At 36.9% G+C, this 27,096-nt stretch overlaps 4 protein-coding genes across 7 annotated transcripts; 1 reads left to right on the top strand and 3 right to left on the bottom strand.

The window, feature by feature from the left end:
- The first annotated feature begins 524 nt into the window (after window positions 1-524).
- Window positions 525-3,997, top strand: LOC113499090 (uncharacterized protein C14orf119). Of its 2 annotated transcripts, none has more exons than XM_026879438.1 (3): window positions 525-686; window positions 1,214-1,434; window positions 2,688-3,997. In XM_026879438.1, exons 2-3 carry the CDS (start codon window positions 1,240-1,242, stop codon window positions 2,985-2,987), a joined length of 495 nt encoding a protein of 164 aa, XP_026735239.1. In that variant the 5' UTR covers window positions 525-686; window positions 1,214-1,239; the 3' UTR covers window positions 2,988-3,997. The 2 variants fall into 2 exon arrangements, with proteins under 2 accessions (XP_026735239.1, XP_026735238.1); XM_026879437.1 differs by lacking the exon at window positions 525-686 and adding an exon at window positions 773-1,005.
- Window positions 3,786-16,376, bottom strand: LOC113499087 (CLIP domain-containing serine protease 2-like). 2 transcript variants are annotated; one of them, XM_026879432.1, is made up of 8 exons: window positions 16,187-16,376; window positions 10,080-10,222; window positions 9,673-9,856; window positions 9,190-9,295; window positions 6,029-6,216; window positions 5,523-5,624; window positions 5,346-5,396; window positions 3,786-4,651 (listed from the first exon to the last, which is right to left on the bottom strand). In XM_026879432.1, exons 1-8 carry the CDS (start codon window positions 16,260-16,262, stop codon window positions 4,341-4,343), a joined length of 1,161 nt encoding a protein of 386 aa, XP_026735233.1. In that variant the 5' UTR covers window positions 16,263-16,376; the 3' UTR covers window positions 3,786-4,340. The 2 variants fall into 2 exon arrangements, with proteins under 2 accessions (XP_026735233.1, XP_026735234.1); XM_026879433.1 differs by lacking the exon at window positions 5,346-5,396 and having other exon boundaries at window positions 16,187-16,365.
- Window positions 16,377-17,467: 1,091 nt separating this feature from the next.
- On the bottom strand, window positions 17,468-20,029 carry LOC113499089 (zinc finger and BTB domain-containing protein 47-like). Of its 2 annotated transcripts, none has more exons than XM_026879435.1 (3): window positions 19,857-20,029; window positions 18,961-19,481; window positions 17,468-17,810 (listed from the first exon to the last, which is right to left on the bottom strand). In XM_026879435.1, the coding sequence occupies exons 1-3, from the start codon at window positions 19,879-19,881 to the stop codon at window positions 17,526-17,528; spliced, it is 831 nt and encodes a 276-aa protein (XP_026735236.1). In that variant the 5' UTR covers window positions 19,882-20,029; the 3' UTR covers window positions 17,468-17,525. The 2 variants fall into 2 exon arrangements, with proteins under 2 accessions (XP_026735236.1, XP_026735237.1); XM_026879436.1 differs by having other exon boundaries at window positions 18,961-19,444; window positions 19,857-20,027.
- A 487-nt stretch (window positions 20,030-20,516) lies between these two features.
- On the bottom strand, window positions 20,517-27,096 carry LOC113499086 (CLIP domain-containing serine protease 2-like). Its single transcript, XM_026879431.1, has 7 exons — window positions 26,385-27,096; window positions 24,221-24,390; window positions 22,982-23,255; window positions 22,471-22,661; window positions 22,193-22,298; window positions 21,675-21,852; window positions 20,517-21,354 (listed from the first exon to the last, which is right to left on the bottom strand). Exons 1-7 carry the CDS (start codon window positions 26,443-26,445, stop codon window positions 21,114-21,116), a joined length of 1,221 nt encoding a protein of 406 aa, XP_026735232.1. The 5' UTR covers window positions 26,446-27,096; the 3' UTR covers window positions 20,517-21,113.

Raw genomic sequence — 27,096 nt, forward strand, 5'->3', positions numbered from 1 at the left:
TGTTTGGATGAGCAAGTGCTCTATGTTTATTACCTACTAACTAAATACTTACGCACTACCATAATTTTACTCAGATTATCACTTACCATTTCACGAGCACTAAGAAGTGAGTTATATTCAATGAACGCATGGATTTGGCCATTGATTCGAATGGATTGCTAAAAAAGCAAATTGCTCTTTGTTGCCTACATTCAGCAAGCTGTGGATACTATAGATAGCTAGATAGTGTTTATTTTGTGTGTTAAAGATAAGTAGGAACAACAGTTGCATCAAATACCTAGTTTAGTAGGAACCTAAGTATAAATAAATAATGAAAAACCCCAGCTTCCTACATAAATTCCTTTACTGTTTCGTAGAATTTCTCAAAGTAAGCTCAGATCTTAGGCTCAGTTAGAACCTGTTTGTCTCTGTCACACCTGTTACAAAACTAACAAATGTTGACTAATGCTACAGAATAGTACAGAATAGACTTTTCAAACTGTCATCGTCTGACAAGTCAAGCAAGGTCACTTTTGACAATTATTGACATTCGTTTTACCGTCACTGGTTGTGGTTGTTACTGTTTCCTCTTGATTAGTTTCTAAACTTATTTCTGTAAAACGAGTTATCTAGGTCTCCAGACATACACGTAATAAAACAGCATAATCTAAGGTCCTCGAAATCGTTTGGAACTGTTAGATAATCAGGTAATTAATCAAATTCACATAAATAACCCATAGATTAACTTTGACTAAATCCGTAAAATATGTAAATCATATTTTTATAAATGCAAATTTAATAGAAAGTGAAATGTAACTTATGATATAACAAGTTGAAAGGTGAAATTATGTGGCGTTGGTGTTGCGCGCGGATCAGTTACACTCCAGTAGGGAAAGTGTACAAGTCGGTGGCTCGTTCCCACTAAAACTAAACTTTTTTATCGCTTGTTATTGTTTTGTTCTCGTAAGTGTATCGCAATGGCTTTGATACTAGGTTCTACTGTTTGTTTATCTGTGGTGGCTGAATGTAAGTTCTTGAATTATCTTTAATTGCGTTAATTATAGTGTTTCGTGTTTTATGTGCTCCTGTGATGTTTGTCAGTTGTTTCATGAGTTCATTGACTGAAACAGGTTATAAATGAAAACATCTCCAGGCGTTTTGCTAATGATAAGACTTTCACTGCTAGTTTTTATAATACTGATGCTGAATGTTTCATGTTGGTTGTTTTGACCAGGTGAGTACAGACCACACTACCGCAGGATGTCAGCACCAGGATTGACCTCTGAGGCCCAGTTGCGGTACATCTTGCAGTGGTTCGGGGAGTTCAGTGAGCTTCAGCGGGAGGACTTCCTGCCAGTGCTGGCTGCTGCAAGGGGGGACAAACCAGACCAGCTGGCAGCTTCACTAGCCACTATAGCCTGCCATGATAAGCCTGTCAGCCTGTTCCAATGCCGGGTGAGTAACCATTACATATTTCCTTATAATTATTTACTTATGTGGCACCATCATTTCTATTCTTGTAAACATATTGAGTTAAAACTGCTAAATCTATTATCTCCACATATTTGCATGAAAGAGGAAGCATCAATACATACACTCAAACCTTCACATTTATAATATTAAGATTTAGTACTTTGTATTTTAAGACAATACTATTATATCTGTATAATAGAACAAAATGTAGTTGATAAGTACCCTTGTATAAATTCTAAACCATGTGAGTCACTTGAATGTTTACATGTTTAAAATACTTATGCTAAGATAATAACATTTTAGTTCTCACGGCTTTAATAGTTTGTAAATATATGAAGATGTTTGTTTTATTGCTGTCTTTTTTGTTAGTAACCAATTTAACCAAACATTTTACGCTATTCAAGTCAATAACTCAAATTATGCAAGGTGCACCATTTGTGGGTATCCCCTGTAAATATACAAGTGATTTTGTGTACTGATACAGCTTTTAAATGTTATCACTATTACACGAATTAAAGCTTCTACAATGAACAATCATTTTGAAGAACGCACTAATGAGTTAAATTGTGTATCTGTAGAAAGATGTTCATGAATAAATTAAGGAACACTATTAGAGCCCTGCATATTTTATTTCTTAGTAATTATAACAGGATACTTATTTTAAGCTAACATGGGTTAACATAAACTCTATCAACTTACAGCCAAATCCATTGTATCAGTTTTCTTAAGTATCAATAATATTTATTTATGCATTGATTTGAGTCACACTCATCCTCAAACTTTCACAATTGTAATATGAGTAGGGTTTGTGTTACGAATCATACTAGTTGATTACCTAATAACATGTTGGCTGAAGTAGCATCAAATTATATATCAGAAAGTGATTATGAAGCAGTTAAAAACTGTGTCACAGTCACTGAATAAACATTGTATAAAGAATAAATACCTTCACTGTCGAAACTTTGAGTTTATTTACGATACTTTAACACGCAGGGAATTCTTTACGGCGATACCGTAGGCAAAGCCACGATAAAAAGCTTGTTAGTTACATCTCATAGGAAATAGTTTGTGCTTCTTGGTATCAGAAGGTTCTGTTTACCTGTCATAGTTACAAAATGAGTAATTAACATGAACTATTTTGTGAGTCGTCAGGAAAAATATAAGCCTGTCAGATTTAATTCAAACAGTAGTACTTTGTTGTTTCTTGATGTTTATTTGTATAATTGAAATTGCAGATTAAACTCTTCAATGAGTGGTTCCCGACATGGGCAGAGGAGGAACAAGACAGAGTGATCAAAGGAGTCACTGAAATAGATCCTGACTTTGGAACCAAACTCCAGGACTTACTGACTAATGGTCCCCAGCTGAATGGAGACCAGAATGGGACGGACGAACTGCACTCACCAGTCCCGGAGGAGGAGAGTAAGACTGAAGAAAGTGAGACTTGGAACGGAGGAAATGGGGAAGCAGCTGAAGAAAGCACTGAACAAGTTGTCCAAGACAACATTCCCGTTGAAATTGCAGCTGCATCTTAAAATAACACACTATTTTTACGTTTTTAGTATTATTTTACAAAGAAGCAAAGTTTTTTTATCACTTTTGTGTTTAAAATAGCATAGTTTACACAATGCATTATTTGCAAATTGCATTTTATTATATACACGTATTATTGAACAAAATTGCAATATGTCCCAAATAAGTATTATTTACGAAATCTTTTGATAAAGGGAGACGGAATCGATTTTCGTGTCTTGCCATAATCGGAATGGTATTGTAAAACGTAAGATATTATGACTGTAATAATATTAAAAACATTCCATTTAATTCATTCCAAGAAAAAAAATATATATTGAGAATGCGACAACTTTTTATGAATCTCATTTTTCTATTCTTTCTTATTTTCTGTGTGTATTTCGAAATCATGTATGTACCTATGATAAAGTATATTTTTATTATTAGATGTAAGATGAATATTGAAGTGTCATAATCATGTATGTATTAACCTATTTTTGCATTGTATATCCCTATTGCCATGAAATTTAATGTTCTATGAATATTGTATTCAACCGAGTTTGATGCTAAAAACCAACAGTTTTTAAAACTGTTTGATTGGAACTATGTATACTTACTCTGTCATTTTCTCTTTACCTCTATGTCTGATTAGATGTTATTTATAAGTATTAACACGGGTGTCCATGCGGAAAGATTGTAATGAGCACCCTCTCCTGAAACGCTAACAAATTGAAACAAAAGCCAAATATTGAATGATCCTCGGTTCGTAGATCGTGGGAGCGAGGACAGGAGGAAGTACAAACATAATAATACGTGCCAAGATTTAATGAGTAGGTATATTTCATTGTTTATAGAAGTATATTCCCCTATGTTCACAAAAAGTAATATATTTCAGTAGTTGTATTCATTTGTGATGGTCTGAAGTGTGAGTGATAGAAGGTGCTGGCGGGGACCGGGGCGTGACTAGAAGGAGGCCATTTATACATCTAATTATAAATAAATTATTTACTTAATACAAATTTTATTATAAATGTAACATTGTTTTATTTAATTATGACGTCAACCCATTTATTGTGCAGTCTCGAGATACAACTAGTATACATACAGAGTACAGTGGCAAGAATGTACTGTCATGGATGGCACTTAAGCGACTAAACCTTACAATGTAAAACAATGTCATCAGAAATGTACTTTATTTCACAATTATAAATACTACTAGATACAGGCATTCACAAAGATATATTAGATTAATGTAACTTATCAAAAGAATGAGTGTTGATTCCAGTGTAAATGCCTGCTGTAAAGAATACGCGAGATACGTATTAATAAAAGTTTTATTTAATGTTATATATCTCAGTCGAGTGTTGGTGAGTTACCTAGGGGCGTAGTTTGGAGAGTATCCAGTCGATGTAGGCGCCGACGCGGGTGTAGACGCCGGGCCAGCCGGGGGTGCCGCAGGGCGAGGGCCCGTACGAGACCACGCCCAGCACCATCCAGTTGTTGGCGGCGGGCGCGGTGCCCATGAGCGGCCCGCCCGAGTCCCCGCGGCACGAGTCCTGCCCCGCGATGCCGCCCGCGCAGATCTGAGTGTCGTCGATCTGCCGGCTCACTCGCTCGTACACATTCGCGCAGCGCTGTATGTTCACCACCGGCACTCGTACCTTTAGCTTCACGTCCGATTCTGTGCCTATAATATTTAATTATAATTATTACATATAATATTTCATTTTAGTTACTCGCTTGCATGCTGTGTTATTGTTTGCCTATAGCAAGCTTTAATTAGGTGCCTATTAGGTAGTTGGGATTGGAATTGTTTGTACGTTAACGTAATTAAGTATCATGATGTTGTTTATATCCACTTGTTATCCATGCAGCCATTGTTAGTAAAACTGCGTTGTACTATAGGTTATTAAGTAATGTAGGTTTGGTGCCTACACTTGCAAAACATCGCCCGCGAAAGCTTGTCTATCTACTGAAGCAAATAAAATAGCTTAAGCTAGCAAATAAGAAATACATATTAGAAAGGACGAAAAAGCCTACAACCGACTTCAAATAAAACACTGTTGAGCGAAACTAGCTGAAGTGGGATGAAAATCGATCGGTTCATCCAGTCCGAATTTATGACGTAACGAAAACAAAAAAAAACGAAGTCGGGTAAAAACAAAATACAGAACAATGGTGAACCTCCTCCTTTTTGAAGTCAGTTCAAAATATGATAAAAATGTTTTTTGGAAGTTTATATTTACAAAATAATGTCTAAGCCTTGATGATTTATGACGTCATGACTTTAGGTATTTAAAATTTGATTCTTCGTCGTCTTTGCTAAGTTTCAGGCCCACTGGATGCAATGTAAGCTATGCGCAATTGATTTGGTGGCCCACCTGACAAATTGGGTCCAGTATATATCTGGCTGGAATCGCCAGTGGCGCCCTCTGCTGAAAGCAACGATTGTTAGCTAAACTAGTGGGTGACGTGCTGATATTGGTAATGTTACTATGCTTTTGTGCTCTGTGTGGGTTTAGTCAAACATGAAAGGCTTTATTTTGCTATGTACTAACGTGTTTCAGTCTTGCCCCATCCGGCTACTTCCATGTCAGTGCCCTCAAACGAGTTGTATTTCAGATCGTTTGACAATGGCAGACAAATTGGCTTCACGAAGTCTGTAACAAAAATCGAAGAATTATATCTGTGTAATATAGAACTTTTCAATTGTTTTTATTATTATGGATAAGAATCACTTATATGAAACGGGCCCAATTAAGAATATCTTCCTTTTGAATCGGCTGAAAAATTGTGGTTTTGTTAGTGTGTCGATTGCTCGAAAGTCCAAAACTCAAAAACGATGTTTATTATTCCCCATTTCAGGTAGGGACGTAGGCTACTGTTCAACTAACACCAGGCGTTAGGCCCTCGACTTTTTAAGGACTTTTTCAACTAGGTCAAGTAAGAATTTAACACTTGTGTCCCTTCATGCGGGTATTGAATCGCAGCACTTCTCGCTCAGGGGTCATTACTCATTGGCATGGCGGTCTATACTACATGTGCTTATTCGTTTAGTCCTTACCATTGAACTGTGCGTTGTACGACAGCCTCAACAAAGCAATATCGTGATGCTGGTTGGAGTCCTCAGGTATGTAGTTCTCTTGCGCTATGATCTGCTCCACAGGGATGTCTTGCACGGGGCCACTGCAGTCATCTCCGAAGCAGTCCACCTCGCTCGATGTGTTCCATTCTCCGAGTCGCACTTGAGATCTGTGGGAAATTCGGTTTTACATCAATTTCTATCTATTTTAATTTTGACACGTAATCACAAATATCTCTGTTGGTGGGTATGAACCGAAATTAAAATAGGAAAATTAGGTGTTTGCCGTAGGCAACATTTCTATCTGAATATATTCATAAACAAAGCTAAAAAAAATGTTTTGTAGATCGCGATAATCTTGGAAACTAATGGTGCGAATGGTGATTTTTTTGTGAATAAAAGAACCAAGAACGAAGAAACCAAGGTATAACCGCGCAACATTATTCTTGCCTTAGAAGGGGTAAGATTCCATTTTGAATAAATATGTTATCAGCATTAGCTACAAAGCAGTGATGTAGATAAGCTCATAAAATCATAATTCGTACGTAAAGGAAATTCTTTAAGCGCCTCCCATTAAGTTACATAAATGTTTTGTTATCGATGACGCAAATTACTTAAGTAATTTAAAATATGACGATAAAGAATGTCTTGCGGTATGCCGTATGCGTAACTTAAAACATAACGTTACGTGTAGAATTACATGGACTAACTCACTAGTTCACTGCTCAGAAAAAAGGAGAGATTCAGCGGTAGGATTTTTTTTTAATGCTCGAGGGTAACACTTTGAACTACAATCTTCATAGATGTTTTGTCCCTAAGTCGTAACCCTTGAATGAGATACGTGGTCAACATTTATTATTCCTCAAAAAATACCACATAATTATCCCAGAAGGCCATGAAAAAAACAAATCGCTAAATTTTTTGAGCTTCAGAAGTAATTGAAACCAAGAAGTGTGCATGTCTACGTATTTACAAACAGTATTGCTAGCATAAAAAGCTGCTCGTCGATTTACTCAATTATGTTAATGCGTATAATTCAAATAAATGTAATCGATTTATTGAACTGTGTAATATGCTTATTTCTCGCTCCGTATGTCCGTAATTTTATTCACTCTACTTAATACTGATTCGTTATTATTCTTTCCAAGTTTTTCTTCAAAATCGATTTCATTTCCGTACGTACAACCTAGTCATTAAGAACAATATATGCATGTACAATCCCTACTAATATTATAAATGTAATGTGAAAGTAACTCTGTCTGTCTGTCTGTTACGCTTTCACGTCTAAACCACTGAACTGATTTTAATAAAATTTGGTACAGAGATAGAGTTGACCTTGAGAAAAAACATAGGATTTTATCCCGGACTTTTGTAGAGTTCTCTTGAAAACGCGATATATTATAACCTACCTCGACGCGGGCGAGTACGTAATATGATTCCCTATTGTCGGAATAATGATCCTCCTTCTTTCTTCTCCTTAACTGAGGATTGTGTCTTCTACTATGAACCTCCTTTACAGTCTCTCAAGCGGTTTCTGTCATATATATGCCTCGTAAAAGGCTTTGTTAAGCTACATCTGTGCGAATTACCCTCTTAGCTGAGTAACATTTCGGCGAATCGTGAGCTCTGATAGAAACTGCTTGAATGTACAAAAATCTGAGTTAAAAAAGGCCATAAACGTGAGTGTTTTCTTCTAATGCTCGCGAGCAGAGACATGTATCTTAGCAGGTCTGTACAGCATTAGGCTGCCTGCCGTATAATGATAAATATGTATAATGAAATAATCTTAAAAACAACATTTTTGAGCATTGCATAAAAAAATAAAACGAGATCCATGCGCTCAATGAGCCTAGGTCATTAGGATTATGGATCGTATTCGCACAGTTATGAACTTGATCATAATCATACTTTAGAAAAACGTTAAAAGTAAATGAACATTTTCATGACATTTCCTGATGATTTAATCACAAAATTAGTTTCGTATGAATCAAGTTGTGTCGTGCTACCTATAAATCATTACAAAATGAATCTAACATCGGGCAAAATTCAATTATATTAGTCTCAGTGTGCTAACCGCAGAATAATAATTATTGGCTACCGATCTATACAAGACCTTAAATGTTTTTTTTAAGTATTTCCAACGGGTTGTACTGTAATTATGTTAGCTGCTATTTTAAAGTAGCGATAAGAAAACATGCCGCGAGAAATATAGTTCTTGTGAGGTACTTATTGAATTACAAGTGCTACACCAAGGCTTTCAAATGAATATCACAAGAAACAAACGGCTTGTACATCGACAATAGTATTAGGTACATGAAATAGTAATTTTGTTTATGCCATGGAGTGGCAAACTGGCAAACGATTTTCGCTCGTTCTTTTTCAAGCGTATTATGCAATTATTTGAACATAGACTAATGGGTAATCGTGTGCTTTCCAAGTTAATGAATATTGTGAGTTCTCACCTACTCTTTCGCATTTTTTTTTCTTCTATAATGTAAAATGGGGTAAATATAAATGGATCTTGTAACGGTTTTACCCCGCCAGTCCTATACCCACGTTTTACCCGGGATAAGCCTATCAGCCTTCGCCCATCACATCCACAAACTGGCCTTTTAGTCTGGTGGTTTGTGACTCTGACTGCTATACCGGAGGTCGTGGGTTCGATTCCCACCCAGGACAAATGTTACTAGAACGATCATTTATGAGTCTGGGTGTAATTTATCTATATTATGTATGTATTTTGAAATATATAAGTATGTTTATCAGTTGTCTAGTACTCATAATTAGACACAGTGACACACAACAAAACAAAAATATAGAACTTTTGCACGTGCAAAGATGGCACGTGCTTATTTTGCAAAGCAAAATAAAAAAACGTTTCCAGGTCTAATGTTCTAGCTATAGATATTCGAAGACCATAATAATCTCTAATTTAGTGTAGAGTTCAACGACAATAAACTGAACTATATGAATTTTGCAACACAATACCAATGCGTTTTGACATTCAGGCTAACAGAAGTGAATGAACTTAATTTGTGTTAAGTACAAATCCCACGGGTACCTCGCAAGTTGAAGTTAATTAACAGGGAAGACGTCCAGCTGTGGACCGGTAAATAATGAAATGAATGATCTTTTAGACTTACAATCTCCAGTTCGGTGGCAGATCCGATCCCTTAACGCAGTGAGCTGCAGTCAGCACGTACCGCGCTGATATCAGCACGCCACCGCAGTAGAAACCCCAGCCGGCGGCTGTAAACAACAACACATTCAATACAGAAGAATAGGTAGGTAATAGTAGGCCTTGTAGGTATAACTTCAGGTCAGACAAATAGTCAACATTTCCTCTAAATGTTAGCAGCCAACCATAACATAAGCACAAGTGGTAAATTACCACATGCTTAATTATCCCGTATTTTAAAGTGGAATTATAGGGCTGTTTCAGATATCTTTATTTCTGTTTAGCAGAGAGGAAGCTAAAGTATTTTTTCAAAGCCTGGTTTAAATCCCACTGCTGGGCAAAGGCCATCCCATTTATCTTCGAGATCTGTCCAGCTTTTGCGATTTCTGGCCACAGTTCCAAGGTCTCAATTTTTGAGCTCATTATTTTTATTTGGGTTCTGACTTACGTTTGTCATATCTGAGCAGCGCCATCCACGGGTGTTCATCAATTTCAGCCTGTATTCCCCCTACTATCCTGTCATGATTCTGGATACCGCAGATCCTGTGGTTGGGCAGCAGACTCATAGGGTCCGCCACTCTGGACTGGACTGGAGTTCCCTGGCGGCCTGAGAATTCTGGAGGACAGCAGACCTAAAGGAAAATGATCATTCGTTTAACAAGTAGTTCACAGAAAACAGGTAAGAATTTTTTAATTGATCAACGCTGACCAAAACAGCGGCCTTGCAGCCTTTCTGAATTCCCTAATTAATTCTAATTGGATGTATTTCATAAGTTATTACAGAGATGTTCCAATTTTCGGGGGAAAATTGGCAAATTAAGCATTTGTGGATCCCATGAATGTGTTATTATATACCATGGGCGTATCAGCATCCTCGAAGCCGCAGTGCAGGCTGCGCAGGAGTCGCGTGAGCTGCGGCGTGCTGCCTCGCTGCAACTGGTTGTACAGCCCCGTGCACGAGGAGAGACCGATGCAGCTCGCGCCACCGTTACATCGCTCTGAAATATTTATAAGTATCATATTTTTTCGACGATGCCGTAAGTAATTTAATCCTTGCGTTGCGGGCGCTTCACAAAGAGTCAAACCACGTGCACAACGTCAAAGATACCCAGACTCAGAAGAAACATTCGTGGATCACACAAATAAAATATCTGAATTGAGAAGATTTTTTAATGAATGACTCGAAAACGTTGCCTTTCATGCCCCAAATATAAGTACTTGGCTTATTTGGTTCTGATGAGACACAAATGATGCTTAAAGAGTTGGAAATTAGGGATGAGGATGCTATTTTTAGCTCGAAAATCATCAATAAACGGAATGAAACGGTTAATCCGCTTAGGGTAAAAAGTTAATTGTTTTATCTCATCTTATGTTTTTTTATTACGTACGTAGTGATACGGTGATATGATAAATATTTTAAAAGTAAATTCATCGGGTTTTCCCTCTTATGTTTACTTGATAGACACTTAAGATAGTTCAACTATTTAACAATTTATTATTGTATATTTAACCGAATGGCGTTTAAGCATTTGACCTTTATCCGATGTGATGTCAATGATTTTAACTCGGAGTATAAGAATACCAACTGATGAGCAAAGCTAGGTTTTTGGTTTTAAATCCCTAAAACAAACATTGCATGGATTTTAGGATTAAAAAATTACAAAAAAAGAAACGTAAAATATTTTAAATCAATTCCAAATAAATCTTAATATAGTAGAAAATAGGTGGGAGGTAAATGTTTGAGGTGAAATAAAAAAAATCTTTTGAGAATTGTTTTCACACTGCACTTAGGTTTGGCTAGGTACTTAGGTTCAAGCCACAGCAATGAAAAAAACTACGTTTGCAAGCGGTAAGCGCATAACTATAGAATCGATGAACGAATTCGGCTAGTTTATTATTTTTTATGTTCCTTAAGGTCCACAGATGGTTTTAAAACTAACAGAAAAGAATATTCCGGCTTTTAAACGGGAACTACCGCGCTTTATATTGATGGCCACGCGAGCGGAGTCGCGGGCAAAGGCTAGTTAACATTATTTTACTCATATCTTTCTTCATTCCTTTTTAGTTTTTCTTCTAGTACGATTAGCTTTCATCTGCCAAACAAGTGTCTGACATAACTTACAAACTGGCTAAGTATTTTATAATTAAATGTCTTGTTACAGTATTGGTCTTAAAAGCAGTTTTTTGGCAGATACTCGTGCAATTGTATGTTAGGATATTTTATTTCCTTGATGAAAAAAATAGTCTTAAGTTTCTTGACCCATTGATCGTTTATGACTTCGTAATTGTTTTTAATTATAGTAATACATCAAACATAATATAAGTAGTATTTTCAGCCATTAACGGTTCTCCGAGATAAGTTCTGTTGATGAGATTTCTTTTCCTTTTCAACTGACAAGAAAAAAGGGGGAGGTTCTTAATACGTCTCTATTTTTTTTCATTTTTCCCTTGTTACCTCAGCACTTCGGAATGAATGAAGGACTATCTTGTTTCTTCTTTTGAAATTGAAGTTTTTGAGATTGAAGTCACATACACAAAGACACTCAGACACACAAGAAATTTTCTTCGTGGATCACACATAGAAATGTCATTGCGCATGTGACTTGAAGGCTCCGAAACCTCTCGCGAAATAGGATTAAATATCTTAGTGAGGGAAGGGATCGTTATTTTACTGTAAACAAAAAAAATGAATTCAGCGTAGTTTTGTATCCTCTTAAAATGTAACCACAAAAAGAGCAGTTAAAGCAATATTTGTTTAAATAAATGAGGAGTGCCCTTAACAGATCCTCTTAGCTCGGCGCCGCGTAATTGATGAGTAACGCACTTATCTCATAAGGAAAATTATAATTAATATGTACCAAACATAACAGGCTGTTATTGTTATGTTAATAATAATTAATAGAATTTAAATAAAAACAATTATTATTATTCCGGCTGTTATTCAGCCGGAATAATAATCCCATCTTTGACAGGGGTTACAGGTAGTCAGAAGCTAAAAAGTCTGACCAAGGGGTGTGAGGTGTTGCCCAGGGAACTGGATTGAGGAGGTAAGATAGGCAGTCGCTCCTCGTAAAATAACTGTTACTTAGCTGAATCCGGTTAGACTGGAAGCCGACCCCGATATAGTTGGGAAAAGGCTAGGATGATGATGACGATTTAAGTAAAAACAATAAATGCGTAGAAATAGCATAAACATCTGATCTTCCACTATCTCTTAAACCAGTAATGTCGGAGTGAAACAGAGACGCTGTTTTACGCTGTGTAGTGCTGTCTCCCTTACTCTTGCCTTCATTGCTCATTTCTTAATGTTCCCTAATACGTTGGTTTTGATAGACAGTTTAATGAGGTCTCAATAAATTGTAAATTGATCTCGGGTTTTTCCACACACATCACTAATGTTGTTCGGTTACCACACGGTGTTCGATAATGTATTTTAAACCTTTAAGGAGTTTTGCTCCTTAAAGGTTCCATCCTACTAGTAGTATTATTTATAAACGCGAAAGTTTGTATCTCTATCCATATTATAGTATAATATAGTATGGATGTTTGTTCCTCTTTCACGCTAAAACTACTGAACGGATTCAGACGAAACTTGGTACACAGATAGCTTTTAACCAGAGTTAACACATAACATAGACATTTACATAACACACACATTTTATCTTGATTTATGATCTCGTAGGATCTTCTTCAAGCGCTATTAGATCATGTTCCTTACAGTATACATACTTTCTTCATTATTTAGTCTCTGAATCATTAAACCTGAGTACTCAGAAATTAATAAAGGGCTGACTGAAGGCTAAAACCTATATTAAATTACCTGTACGAGGACATGAGATCGTGTCAGTTTGGTGTTTGCTTGTCACTTTTTGATTGCCTCTGTACAATCAAATATTGTTTCAAAACGTATGGTACTTGAGGATGTACCCTTTATGATTACGTAGTAAGGATTTGTATCTCTTTATTTGAATAAATAATGATCGAAATGCTGTCCTATTATCAAAATAGGGATTATAAGAGACTGAACAGGACATTATTTATTCTACAACATTGGGAGATATTCATTTGTTTACAAATGTAAGATTGTTTCCAATCATATGCTCGGTTGAGACGTCAAACTGGTTTTTAATAGGTTCCATAATATCATCGTCAATTAATAATATCTGTGGTTTCAAAAGGATTCTCGCCAAATTACGAATGCATTGGGAAAAAAACCGGATTCCATTTGGTTTTACACTGATATTCATTTAACACATCGTACTCTATTTGATTTATAAATTGTACAGACAGTATCGAAAGTCCATGCGCAAACGCAGTCTCTCGTAGGCCCAAAAAAATTGAAATGAATTTAAAACAATGTTCCCTAAGGTTCTTGAGATTCTGGAGTTTTAGCTGGTAGTAGTACCCTTTCAAAATTATTGGGTTAAACTGTAATCTAATTACAGTTTAACCCAATCAGCCAGCCTCTTAACCTGATAATGTTTTTAGAAAGCTGTCGCAAACCGTACTGACTTATGTATACCTTCCTACGTATTTATTTATTAACCTATACGGTAAAATCGTCGAAATATTGTTTGGCCATAATACAGCATTGCTAACACTTACATAAACAATGAAATATCGAAAGTCATCATGTTTTTAAACTGCTACCTAATCGAAAGAAAATTTGATACATGTTTTCTAAGTAACAATAGCCATTGAAATTACAAACGGCCTTATCAGAAACTTTTTTCACATTTGATAGTTAATAACCTTCTTAAATACATGAGCTTCAACGCGTAGTCGAATATTGTAACCTACGTTGTGGCTATTTTATTGTTGACATAATGAAGCATGATCTGGTCTCAAGCATTTGTAGGATTGGACATGACAAATACCTTTTGTTTTCAATTTCAAGTTTTGCAGCTTTTTTGGAGGAGTTAATGAAATTAGTTTATAACACCAATCATTTTAAGTAGTATTTAAGTGTTTGGGTGCAATCCATAATTATTACAGGGATGGGGAGTGAGGCTGGTGTTTTTAAGAATGAAGAATGTGTAAGGTTCGGTTGAAGAAGCATTTTTGTTGCTTTTAACAACAACTTGAATACAATGTATACCGTGACAAATCGAGACGAAACGACATTTTTGGATATTTGAGCGTTATATGCACGAGTATAAAAACGTTCAGCGAAATGTCATTTTTAAACAAATATACGTTATTTTTTTAAAGTTAATGACATTTGGCGAAAAGGACTAGTGAAAACTTAACTGTACACCTCAGCAATAATAAAAAGAATGTCCTTTAGTTAAATTGATTTTTAGGATTCATTGCAGTTGAAGAAGTATCTGGAGCTCCATACTTTAGGCTCACGACAGGCAGACCGCATTTCAACTGCAACTGCTGCTGCTGCAGTTTGAATGCAGTTGACATGACTGCAATCCAAACGATCCGATCCGATCCGATTACACGCTGACTGCAATTAAACTGCAATCGGACTGCACGTTTCAGTTCTATTACAGTCGTGCAACTAATTACTACGAATCCAAAGGTGTTAAAAAACTGTAAATCATGAATAAGTTGTAGTTCACCAAAGTAGATATCCCCTGGAAAGAATCGTCAAACCAATACCCCAAATCAGGAGCCATGGTCTCATTTAAAGTTGGCTAGACGCATAATCATAATACACGTGCCAGGCAACCCGTGCGAAATTTGGTGCAATAGCGAGACAATTGCAGTTTACGGCACTGTTCCTTTTTTGTGGTAGAAACCCAAATAAGTCTGATCGGGCATGACTATTCGCATACCATTAAAAGAAATGAGAGATGCTATTATAATAATTTTAAAGCTTGAAAATTGTTCAGAATAGTTTTTATTGTGTACCGTTACGTAGTTCTAAGATGTCTGGTAGATATCAGATAATAACACCTTTGATAGTAATAACACACGTAGGTAACGGCTTGCACTGCAGTCGTATCATTGTGAACTCATTATGTTCAGGGAGATAGGACAAAATCTTAAATTAGCTGTGCAAGCGAGAGAACGCTCTACAAGGCAGTGTTCTGTCTCGGTTTAACAAAGTCTAAACTTTTACTTTGAAAGTGGTATTCATAGGAATATTCGAATAATGTGGGTTCGACTCAAATTCTGTTTAGATTGTGAATTTATTATAGGTATTTGTGTATACTTTTCCTTTTTTTTTTAATCTGGTACAACTGGATAATCTAGTATGTTTGAACTTTATATTTATCTGAAACTAGTAGTAGTCATGTTTCGTGATCAGTTTTATAGGCTCTTTTAAACGAATAACGATTTATTTTATATTAAGGAACAAGCTATTTTATTGGCGGTAATTAAGAACAGGATAGTATGGAGATGAATGTTAAGAGATACGATTTATACGAATATTAGAAAAGTAGGTATTTTTCTCAGTCGGTGTGCGTTTACCTCCAATATCTTAAGTAATATTGGTGCGAATAAAAAACTCACAACACTCAGTCAAACTTTGCAAAAACTGGAATTTGGTTGTCAAGGAAATTGAATTACTAGAAATCTTTTTAAGAATCAAGTTGTATTTGTACGGTAGCTAAGATCTACCGCTGTTAATAACCATTTTATGATGTTTTCCATACAATATTATCATAGCAGCGTCTCACGAACTTGTCTCTAGATATTACAGTTTACAAGTGTGCGTCAAAAGGTCACTGGTTACGTATTCATGTTAGTAATCAACGCGTCTTCGTAAAAAGTTTCCTAAACTTTGTCACCAGAACACAGCACGACGGATCCGCGACGGAACCGAACCGCGATAAAAAAATCTAATAAATTAACTTAACAAATAAGCATAAAATATAATATTAGGAATACTTGTAAACAATACAGATTACAGAGGTTAAGTGTGCACTGAGGTCATCCGAGTTTATATACTTTACTTCAAATGGTTGTGCCTTAAGAGTTAAAATTAATATTTAAAAATAACTCACGCCCGCCGGCGTCGGAGAGAGATGCGACGAGCACGCACACGATGGCCACCGTCTTCTCGCACAGGCTCTTCATCATGGCACTTATATTACAACAAAATAAACATTAAAATAAAACAAGTCTGTCAACTTATATTGTTGTTCTGAGGACGGCCGGTGCGCGACTGATAGTTCACTTACGCGGCCCTGACTAGCTGGCTAGTCGCCCGTACGCGTAAGGTTATCAACAATACATATTTTTTGAAAATGCGAATGTGATGACGCTTTATTATTTAGACGAGTTCAATCAACATTTTCCTGGTCCTAATGTTGGACTGTTTGGAACTAGATTTGTACGATTCTGCTGAGTTACTTAATTATTTTTTTGTAGACCTTTAAGCTTTGAAAACCTGACGTTGTCTACAAATTTGAGGAAAATTACACATGTTTTAGAGTCGGTCGCTTACCTGGAGAATCAGATGCGTCTAAAGTGCGACTAAATATGTTTACCTAAGTACTTCATTATATACAATTAGTCGCTAACTTGTGTAGAGTTTTATAGCAAGATGTAATTTTAATCGACAATAGGCTGGTTGATTGTCGTGAGTCATAGTCCTGGGTTCGGTTTCAGGCAGTGACCGGTCGGGCGGGTTGTGACGGGGCTCGGTCGCCGGGTCAGACGTCACGCAAAGATACGTGTATAATGGCGGCTCGTTGTGATAAAATAACATTCATTTTTCAATTTTTATTTCATTGTATTTATGATTTATAGTTTAACGTTCTATGTAAATTAAATTTAAAAAGCATGTTTTTTACTCGACTGCATTAAAAACTCATTTGATTGTAACTTATTAGTCTTTACATATTTTTTCTTTAATACACTATGGAGAGGCCTATACCTAAATGGATACTTACTATTGAAATCGGTATACTTATTACCGGTTTAATATAAATAGAAACAGCGGCATATATATACCCATTTATAAAGGGAATCCCCAGTTCTGACCGCCGAAGCCTGCGATATCAAAACGAGTTTTCCTTCACTTATAAACAATAAATTGAACACAATTAATAATTGTTTTGTATTGTTTTACTGATTGAGAAACACATTTATGGCAATAAATAGTTGTAAATAAAAGCGGCCAAGTGCGACTCGGACTTACGCACAATGGATACCGTCGTCAAAAAAAACGACAAAAAATCTTGCTTTTTGTAAGAGAGTCTACTTACATATTTATTTTATTTTTAGAATGTCTTTGTTACGGCAACAGGACAAAATCATCCTTGAAAATGAAAAGGCCTTACTAAATTTAAAAAACGTATAATTCTCCAAAAGACAGTGCATGCATATTCCACAACCGATTTATACTCTTGGTCGGCATGGTCGCCTGGTAGCTCTGACGGTCCCTGTACCTTCGTTTCCAGAGTCCAGGCCGCTAAATAGGCCGAATAGACCAGTGCCTGCGCCGATAGGCTTGTTCATATGCCGGGATATATCGCTAAAAAGCTTTAGTCCCATGGTAAAGAACAGGACACTCTTGAATAACTCCCACCTGAAGCGGTCGTCCCGCAGTTTATTCCAATACGTACATGCATCACAACAACAGTTGCAAATTTTTCGTTGAATCATTTTTAAGTAGTCGGAACACTGCAAAAGAGAGAAATAAAGTAATGTTAACTAAAATAATTATTTTATTTTTTCTTTTCCGATGTCTTCTTGTGGTGGCCTTGCGGTTATATGCATGGATCTATGTTCTTGGGGTGCGAGTTCGATCCCAACACAGGCAAAATACTAATGTAACTTTTTAAAATTAATATTTAATTCCTTAGACATTTCTAAGATACCACCGAGAAGACGGTGAAGGGAAGCATCGTGAGTAAACCAGGATTACAAATATTGGAATCTGAAATCGCCAACCCGCAATAAGCTATCGTGGTGATCAATACTCAAAGTCTTTCTTTTACGGCAAGAGGTCTATACCCAGCAGTAGGATATGTTTAAGCTGGTATTATATTATTATCTCGAGGTGATAAGGCAATGACTTCGACCCACGCCGTGGGTGTTTTAATATGAATTTCAGACTTGGACTAGAAACACCCCTGTCCCGTCCTCGCCTATGTCGCAAGCACCAATTTCTTTTTCGACTTTTACCAGATAATCGATTGCATTATATAATTCAGAGCGCAACTCCCTACGTTGCATACTACAAATCGATGTATAATGTCTAGAACAGCATTTACAAATATTACGTAAGCTAAAGTACAATCATTTTATATTGCATATAGTTCACCAAAATAATTGGCAAACATTAGCAATTGACGTATGTTTAATCAGGCAAAGTAATCGAACGTGTATAATTATGTACAATCGTGATGGTTAGGCCTAATACAATCAATGTTCAAGGAATCGATACAACGCTTAATTATATGCCTTAATTCCTAACTAATTTTTGAATTGTTGCTTAATCGATATTTATGACATCACAGATATAATGCGCTTAATTAATCTCCACTTAGTATTTCACGTACAAAATTACCGTCAATCGCGATCTGTCTTTTAATTAAAATAAATGATTCTAGAATCTTTCACTACTCTTAGCAATCTTCATTGACGGGAATATAAATGTGAACATCCCGAAATGGTTCAACCTTTGGAAACTATATCGTGGAGTATGAAGGTACTTCATTAGATTTAAAAAACGAGCAACGCATTTATTGGGTAAATAGTAGGGTTAAGTTTAGAAAGAACGTTAGATACGATTTGTCAATTACAAACATAGTAAATGATAGAGACTAACAGTTGGCGGTGGGTCGAAGACACTGGGGTTATGATACCGGCGGCCAGGCCTGTCATGTCTAGCTTCTGTGGTCTCCGACCTGGATCCACGGTGAGACTCTGAGCGTCCACGGGCCGACTCTGAGCGTTCATAGCCTGGCTCCGAACGACCATAACCTGACTCTGAGCCTGCCTGGCCTGACTCTGAGCGAGCCTGGCCTGACTCTGAGCGAGCTTGGCCTGACTCTGAGCGAGCCTGGCGTGACTCTGAGCGAGACTGGCGTGATTCTGACCGTCCATAACCTGACTCGGAGCGTGTTTGAGGTGAGTCTGAGCGTTCCTTGCGAGACCCTGAGCGCCGCCGGTCTTGCCGCTCTGGCCGCTCTCCTTTCTGTCTCGCTTCGGCTCCTTTCGCAAACGACACACTACCTCTCCCGTGTTCCTGCTGCTCCTGCTGCTGCCGCTGGTAGTCCTCCTCCTCGTCCTCTTCGTCATCGCGGTCACGACTAGGACAAGTGGGAAGAGAACATGCACACATTGCCTCTAAATGAAATTATTTTTATTGTTTTTCTAGTTTACATGTTTGATGGGTGTGATTTTGGAGAATTACATTGACGTGAGACGTTGATAGTGATGTCTAGAATGTGCTATTCTAAGCAGTTTAGGAAGTAAAGAGTATGAATATTTTAGCTTTTAGATTTAGGGTCTGTTAGATATAGAACTAAAAGAAAACAATGCAAACAGTAATAAACGCACAGACCGTATAATAATATTTATAAGGACTCTGCTTATAGCATAATATTTACGTTAGATAAAGCCCACTGATTATAATTATCTTTCTATAATAACCGGTGCTGAAATTACTGCGACGGGAAATCGAGTTTCAAAAATTACTATTTAGTACCGACAAATACTTACGGAGAGTCCTCGTATTCCATTGCATTTATAGATGCCAATGTTTGGACTTCCATTGTGAAAAAACTGACCTTTTAAAATAAAAGTTCAAAAAAGACAAATAAAATACTAGTCTAAACATGCCCTAGAATTCAACCATCGAGATTACCGCAACATTTTTTTTTTAAATATATTTTAACGCTTTCGCTACCTATTGGTTTTCGGCCATAAACCATTCAAACATACAAATTCTATTGAATGGTTTACTTGGTGTTTTATTTAACGCTAAAACGCTAGTAGCGACATCTATGATAGCGATGAAGTAACGTTTACTCTGCGAGTAAACATATTTATTATGACGGTTGCAAATTAGACTAATGTTCTAGCTAGGAAGCAGTTTATAATATTTCTAACCAGATGTCAGTAGTTTCGTTTCGAAATAAAAAATCTTTTGCAGTTATTTTTACTTACTTGTAATTCGATTACTATTTCTGGTAACGACGAAACAAATCTTTTTAAACTCACCTAAACGGTTAGTTTTAAGTAAGGTGCCAAACAATGTAAGAAAATGTAACACTAGAGATTATTAAATACCAGTTTTACCTAGGTATCAGTAAGTATTTCAACATCTTTTTTTAGGAAATCGAGGATATTCAATTATTAGTTTGATTAAAACAATTTGTTAGCAGTCAATAGTTTTTATACATTATCATAATTATTTCGACTTACGTAAACTCAATAAGGACATTGTTTTACAATATCATTTAATCACGCACTGTATATGTGATTTAAAATTAAAATACCTATAAGACTAGTCAGGGAGACTTCATAAATTATGACGAAGAGCATATAAAATTAACATAAAGGCAGTTCACATCACATTCTTGGGACAACTTTGCAAAATAAATGCGACACACATACAAAAAACCCAAAACAAACAACCTCGTGTTTCTACGTCTTAATAAACAGACACTGTTTTTTTATACTAATAAGTGTGCAACATATCTTAGACATTACTTTAATTGCGTTTCAGAGTTAAGACACTGACTTAGTAGACTCGCAAAAGCGGAAACCGTTTTAGCTTTAGAATGTCAAGCGACTGGGTCAACAGTTCACTTGATTGGGTCTGAGGAACATTTCCCAAGAATTAATAAAACCAAAAGTCCTAGTCAAGCTGAGCTTCGAAATAGATTTCGGCCCATCCACCTCTTTAGCAGTGCCGTATTCGGCGAGAACATGACACATTGAGATTAGTCATCAGTCCTAAATAAATCGGTATCATCAGCTATGCATATTGTCAAGAATCCAGTCCATGTAGTAAGCTACGTTGGTGTAGACGCCGGGGAAGCCGCCGATACCGCATCGCTTGGGCCCGAAGGACACGATCCCCCGTTGGATATACCGGACACCGTGGGTGCCAAGCTTGCCGGGGTACATGAGAGGACCCCCGGAGTCTCCGCCGCAAGAGTCCTTGTCCTTAACCCCACCGGCGCATAGTTGAGTATCTTTTACTCGAGGGGTTCTGGAAATCAAATATGGATTTGCTGAAGTATAGTTGCTGAGAACAACGTTTATGAGAAATCCTCTTACCTACAGAGGACCAAAGGTGGTTTAATCGAATCTATTTTTATTAAATAGAATTCCTTATTTGGATTTTTGTTTACTACTTTTAATCAATATTATTTTATATTGCAATAATAGCCGGCGGAAGATCGGTCTACAAAATATCTTAAGATTCAAGTCTGATTTCTCCGAATTGGAAGACGGCTAGGTGGCATAAAATAGTTAAGTGTCTATGCAAACCAGTAGAATTATAGATGGCAAAAAGACTGGTGTACCAACCCTCGATAAGCGTCATGGCACTCCTTTTGTGTGATAATAGGAAGTTCAACGCTCAGCAGAATGGGAGACTGCAAGCCGTCTTCTGTCACGCCCCACCCCGCCACCACACCGTTCAAACCGGGCAATGACTCTCTCTGGAGATCCCGGGTGATTGGTAAGCAGAGAGGTTTCATACTATCTGTAAACAAAAGAAACGAAACATGAGTGACTTTCCAAAGACATATATAAATACTCTCCAAAAAAGATAGGTACTGCTTTATTTTAACAGTCTTGACTGTTCTATATCTAGCGATAATATTTATAAAAGCGCCTTGGCTACCCTTTTTTCAGATTAGAAATCATCAAATGACTTCTCCCGGCTTGGGTTGAGCGGAAGGGAGTGTCAGACTATAACTACAATTACTGACTAAAGTCCACTCATGTACCTTCGATTGCTCTTTGCCTTCAAGGGCCGTGGAAAACTTTCGGGCAATTTCGCTGCACAATATTATTTTAAACTTAGTAAAAAAATAACTTACTCAAAGTAAAGTCTGCGGGATTCTTAAGTCGAATTAAAGCTATATCATCCACCAGCGTTTGAGGAGTGTATCCAGGGTGAGCGATAACTGTATCTACTGTCATGTTCTGAAAAAATAAAGTTTTTATAGTAGTTGCGAGCCACGAAATCAGTAAAACATTTTGATTAGTTTTAATATGGCACATTCATTTAATTCCATCCGCTCTTTTTTATGCATTTATCTGTATAAGAACCAAAAGCTAATAAAAAGTAAGAAATTTATAAAGTAAACTGCCTTACCGTCACTTGAGGAGCACAGTATTTTCTTCCATCAGACATCTCGCAGTCAGGATCTTGTCTGACGTCATATTCGCCGAGGATGACCCCGTCAAGTCTCAGTCTGCTGCCGAGGAAGGCGACACAGTGAGCAGCAGTCAGAACATACCATTCGTTGATAAGTGAACCACCACAACTCAACTTCGTTCCTCGGCCTGTAAGGAGTAGGAAATTGTTCATCAGAAAAACCTAAAGATGTCATTATCGTAACGTTTAGTTGCAGTCACAATAAAGCTTTTGAAAGCCATAGTTCCGTTGTAAGAATATGTATCTAATATCAAAACCTAATTTGTTGGTAATTTTGAGTCATATCTGTTCACGCTCTTCACGCGATGTTGGACAGGAACAGGGGGCGTCGAGTAATAAACCAGAAACTCTTGCAGCAAGGTCACCACCCTCAGCTCTCAGGATAACGACGAGAGGAGGAGGGAGAGGTACGAGGGATTATCCCATTTAAGAAAATGATGTTTCGTACCTGAATTATATGATAAAAGCACCATCCATGGCATTTCATACAGTCGTGTCCTGTTGCCTCCCCAAATCCGGTCACTTTCGATATTCCCACAATTTATTGGCAGAAGATCTAGATTTGGATGGTTTTCAACTGATACTGGACCAGTAGTATCTGTTGCTCTTGTGAATGGTTCCAAATTCTCATCAGTCACAGAATTCGGGTCATCCGGATCGCCGCCGCGGTTCGGGTCTGAGGGGTCTGTCCCAAGTGTTTGGGATGATGACAAGCAACAAACCTGTAAATTGATGACTGTTTTGTTAATAAAGATATATTTATTTTTCTTATTGCATATATTTTAAACGATATTATAATTCATGTAGTTTTACAATAATTTCCCAATAGTTGCCCATCCATAAATTAATCAAGATTAAAAACAAATTCATACGAAAGTTATTAAGTAAACCCGTTTCAAAACATACAAAAAATACTTTATCGTCTACAAACTTTTGCATTTATACAAGTTCAAAACAAGTTGCTCATCTACCATTAGACCATACTACCTATCCACACATAACATTGTATCGTATACGTCTTCTTATCTATTATACTGAATTATTTGCATAAAATTATTCACACTCATTTAATTCAAGTGTTTGGAAAGTCCAATTTGTCATTATTGATAAATTTGTAAGAAAGAGGAAAATACAGATTTTTGCAGAATACATAAATTGCTAAAGGTGACAAAGGTGACAATCTTATAACCTTAATTACAAGGAATCGAACTTTCGGAAAAAACGTTTCTGGTTTCACCCCTAGTACACCCGTTGACCGTATAAACCGCCCGTAGACTTCTGACGTGGCTTTTGTTGGGGCCACACAACTATTGCAATAATTATTGCGTTAATTTTTTGTCGTACCGCCACTTGATCCATCGCCTAACGCTAAACGGCAAAATGTTAATGCGGTTGTCAAATTATCGTGTTAAGTGGAGGCTACACCTACGGTTAGCGTCCATAATCGCGATAATCCATAATAGCGTCCATAATGGCATTTCTCATTAGCTTGGCCCCAGCAATACTGTACGATTTCAACGGCGGTTCGTGCGCAACACCACGCAAAGTGAATTTTATCTACATCCCGAGAGCTCATACGTTCACTCATTCGGTTCTGGCAGACAGCTATGCAGCCTTATGACGGATATCATTCACCTATGGTGTATTAACAACATTCATTTGGATTCATAAGCAAAAAAACAATTACCATAGGTTCGTGTGATTCAAAACCACAGGTCAGCAGCTGTAGCTTCTTCCTCATGAACAGAGGCATAGGGCTGCCCGCTTTCTTGATCTCTCGGACGATTGGTTTGCAGTCTATCAGGGGTAGACAACGGCCTGCACCCTCAGCAACTGTGCATTTGTCTCCGGAATATACTGAAATGGATGTATATCAAAATTATTTTTCTATTCTTTTTCGTAGTTATTTTCGTCAGACGATTGCCGTATGAAGAATTTTCGGAAAAATAATTCAGAAGAAATTGTATCATTATCATTATTTTAATGTCGTTTATTTATAAAGCTTCCTGCAACGTCTATTGGTTTTCGCTTGTTTTTGTGAATTTAGAATATTTACCGTACAGTTGCTTGCCTTTTTGCTTGCAACTTGCCACTTGGTAAATTTAAAAAACCCCTTCTGGTTGTGTCGCAATGAAGGAGAGGCATAGAGGGATTGTTCCAAAAAGTAACATAGCTCATCAGCTTCCAATCTTACCGAATATACCTTCAGGAGTAATGGTAAATAGATAAATTCGATTAGACGGCTCGCTAACTAACGTATACGACTAACATTTATGATTCGTCAAAACTAAAAATAGATAATAATAACTGTTTATAATTGTTAACAGCTTCAACTTCATTTAAGTCCAGTATTCTACAGACATTGTTGTTAACTATAAAAGCATAATAATATGTTTGATCTACAATTACATACAAGTATTGTGTAATACACATAGCGTTACACAATATGATCGATTAGTTGGGGTATTGCAATTAATATATTACTATAATTATCAGGTCCAGGAAAAGTTAAACAAAAACAGGAATAGCCCAGAAAGATAAGAAATAAATTGAATCCGGGATAAGTTAATGCTGATTGCAATCAATTAGTATGACTTTTGTTGAAATCCTAATTTACTTATGACGTCACACCTTGGCATTCGTCAAGATTAACATATAGTTAAACAATATGCATTCCCATTACTAAGGCCAAGGTCTTGATGCATAGAAAAAAGGAAATAACTTATCAAATTTATGTCACATACGTTCATGACAGCATCTATTAACATGTATGTATACTATCATATACTATGGAGTAGTATGGAGCCAATAAAGTATTGAGTATTGAAGTCATGATTGTTCATGAGCAAGTACATGGATTATTCTCAGGTGGTGCTGAAAGCCCTCAGAGAAGGTTGTGTGCACGTGCACAACCTGCTTGGAGAGCTGCATAAGCGCCTGTCCTTAAGTCGTTTTTGGATAGAATAATTCTGAACATACAAACATACTACATCCCTCAAAATCTTTTACTACTTGCCACCTATACAAGAATTATGAGGTGAGTCGTTTTAGTGTGTAATCTCAGGATCGACTAAACCGATTTTGGAAATTCTTTTACCAATATACCTAATCATCTTATATCAATATAAGCAGACCTGGCTTTTAAATACTTTTAATAGTAGTAGTAAAAATAACTCTCTTTAGTATTGTTGTACACCTTACCGCTTTTACAGACAAAAGCCAGTCTAATTAAGAGAAAATGAGGAAATTAAGTGAACAGAAGAAAATGAATAAACAAAATCAGAACTAAATCCAAAGCTCGGGATAATGTTTATAATCTCATTGTATGTTTTACGCATTATTATTTTTATTTATTTATTGATTGCTTCTACATAAGTGTTGCTTCCGGCTGGGTAATTTATTATAGATTAACCTAATTTTATCTCATAAGGTAAACAAATTCGTATGTTTCCCGGCGTCCGGCTAATTCTAAGAAATCCCTTTTGACACTCTTACGCAATTAACAGACAGTAGCTTGTACGTTATGTACCCAGTACCTACTGAGCCCTTGAAATGTGTTTCTCTTCACTTAACACTGTTTATATTTTTCGCTCAACGCAAACAGATCGCATTCCCAAAAACGCAAAACCACATTTAGTACTCTAGATTTAATTACGTTAATGTACCATGAGAAAGAAATATGCAATGCTATAACGTGATATAATTTGTCTATCTAATCAGTGTTTGTAAATAACTAATTTGATTCAAACAGCGCGCGTTTAGACATGGCTATAAAGCGCATTAATTAATGTACGTTCCGATCCATCGGCGTTTTAAGTTTAGTGTCAGGTGTATAATCAAATTGCACTTACAGCATTCCGTGAGCAGCAATGATTGCAGGAGCACAGTCACGGTTATTAAAAACTTGAACATTATTAATTGTTTTCATCACTGTCTCGAAATACGGACTGCACTGATCCCACCGAGAGCTCGGTCGCAACAAACTAGCCGGCACACTAACCACCAATAAATGAACTATTTTATAAATAACGTTCGGAAGCACTTAAGACTTTTTTTCCCTCAAATTATCTCGAACCTTTAAACTAATTGTGTGAGTAGATGGGTTTTTCGCGGATAAAGCGCGGGTCAAGCAATGCGTCGCCTGGTTATATACGAGTGGTCAAACACCGTTGACGTCTGTTTTCCTTGTGTTGTTGTTTTTATGTTTTCAAACTCGTCGTTTGTTTAAAGAGGTCTAAGCGATACCGCTCGATTGAGAAGATGATCGGTGACGTAGTGGTCATCGTCGACTAGATTAACGAGACAGCCATTAGCATACTAGTTCGGCGGGAAAACACTCGAGTCCGTTCGATAGCACTGCAATCTTCTCATACCTACTTTTTATGGATCTTGTTACGTGCGCTTACACGGGCGAGGTTGTGTTTGTTGGACAGGTATTAAAACCTGTAGTGTGATAAGCATAATGAAAACAAAAATGCAGGTTACTTACCCGTCTCGGGCATAACTAGTTTACCAGGTTCGACGGACGTAAATAAAACGAAAAAATTCGAGAAATATTTTCGT

This window comes from Trichoplusia ni, chromosome 11 (genome assembly GCF_003590095.1).
Source record: "Trichoplusia ni isolate ovarian cell line Hi5 chromosome 11, tn1, whole genome shotgun sequence".
Classification (NCBI taxonomy): Eukaryota; Metazoa; Arthropoda; class Insecta; order Lepidoptera; family Noctuidae; genus Trichoplusia; species Trichoplusia ni.

Excerpts from the sequence above, each read along its gene's own strand:
- LOC113499089 (XM_026879435.1), bottom strand. The coding sequence starts at position 19,881 with ATGCAATGGAATACGAGGACTCTCC. Across the intron at positions 19,482-19,856 it reads ATGGAATACGAGGACTCTCC|AGGCAATGTGTGCATGTTCT; the intron begins GTAAGTATTTGT and ends AATTTCATTTAG. Across the intron at positions 17,811-18,960 it reads TCTTCGACCCACCGCCAACT|TGTTCCGACTACTTAAAAAT; the intron begins GTTAGTCTCTAT and ends TCTCTTTTGCAG.
- LOC113499087 (XM_026879432.1), bottom strand. The coding sequence starts at position 16,262 with ATGATGAAGAGCCTGTGCGAGAAGACGGTGGCCATCGTGTGCGTGCTC. Across the intron at positions 9,296-9,672 it reads GCTGCTCAGATATGACAAAC|CCGCCGGCTGGGGTTTCTAC; the intron begins GTAAGTCAGAAC and ends TGTTGTTTACAG. Across the intron at positions 5,397-5,522 it reads ATGGGGCAAGACTGAAACAC|AGGGCGCCACTGGCGATTCC; the intron begins GTTAGTACATAG and ends TGCTTTCAGCAG.
- LOC113499090 (XM_026879437.1), top strand. The coding sequence starts at position 957 with ATGGCTTTGATACTAGGTTCTACTGTTTGTTTATCTGTGGTGGCTGAA. Across the intron at positions 1,006-1,213 it reads TTTATCTGTGGTGGCTGAAT|GTGAGTACAGACCACACTAC; the intron begins GTAAGTTCTTGA and ends TGTTTTGACCAG. Across the intron at positions 1,435-2,687 it reads TCAGCCTGTTCCAATGCCGG|ATTAAACTCTTCAATGAGTG; the intron begins GTGAGTAACCAT and ends TTGAAATTGCAG.
- LOC113499086 (XM_026879431.1), bottom strand. The coding sequence starts at position 26,445 with ATGTTCAAGTTTTTAATAACCGTGACTGTGCTCCTGCAATCATTGCTG. Across the intron at positions 21,853-22,192 it reads TCCCGCAGACTTTACTTTGA|ATAGTATGAAACCTCTCTGC; the intron begins GTAAGTTATTTT and ends TTTTGTTTACAG. Across the intron at positions 21,355-21,674 it reads TGCCATGACGCTTATCGAGG|AACCCCTCGAGTAAAAGATA; the intron begins GTTGGTACACCA and ends TTTGATTTCCAG.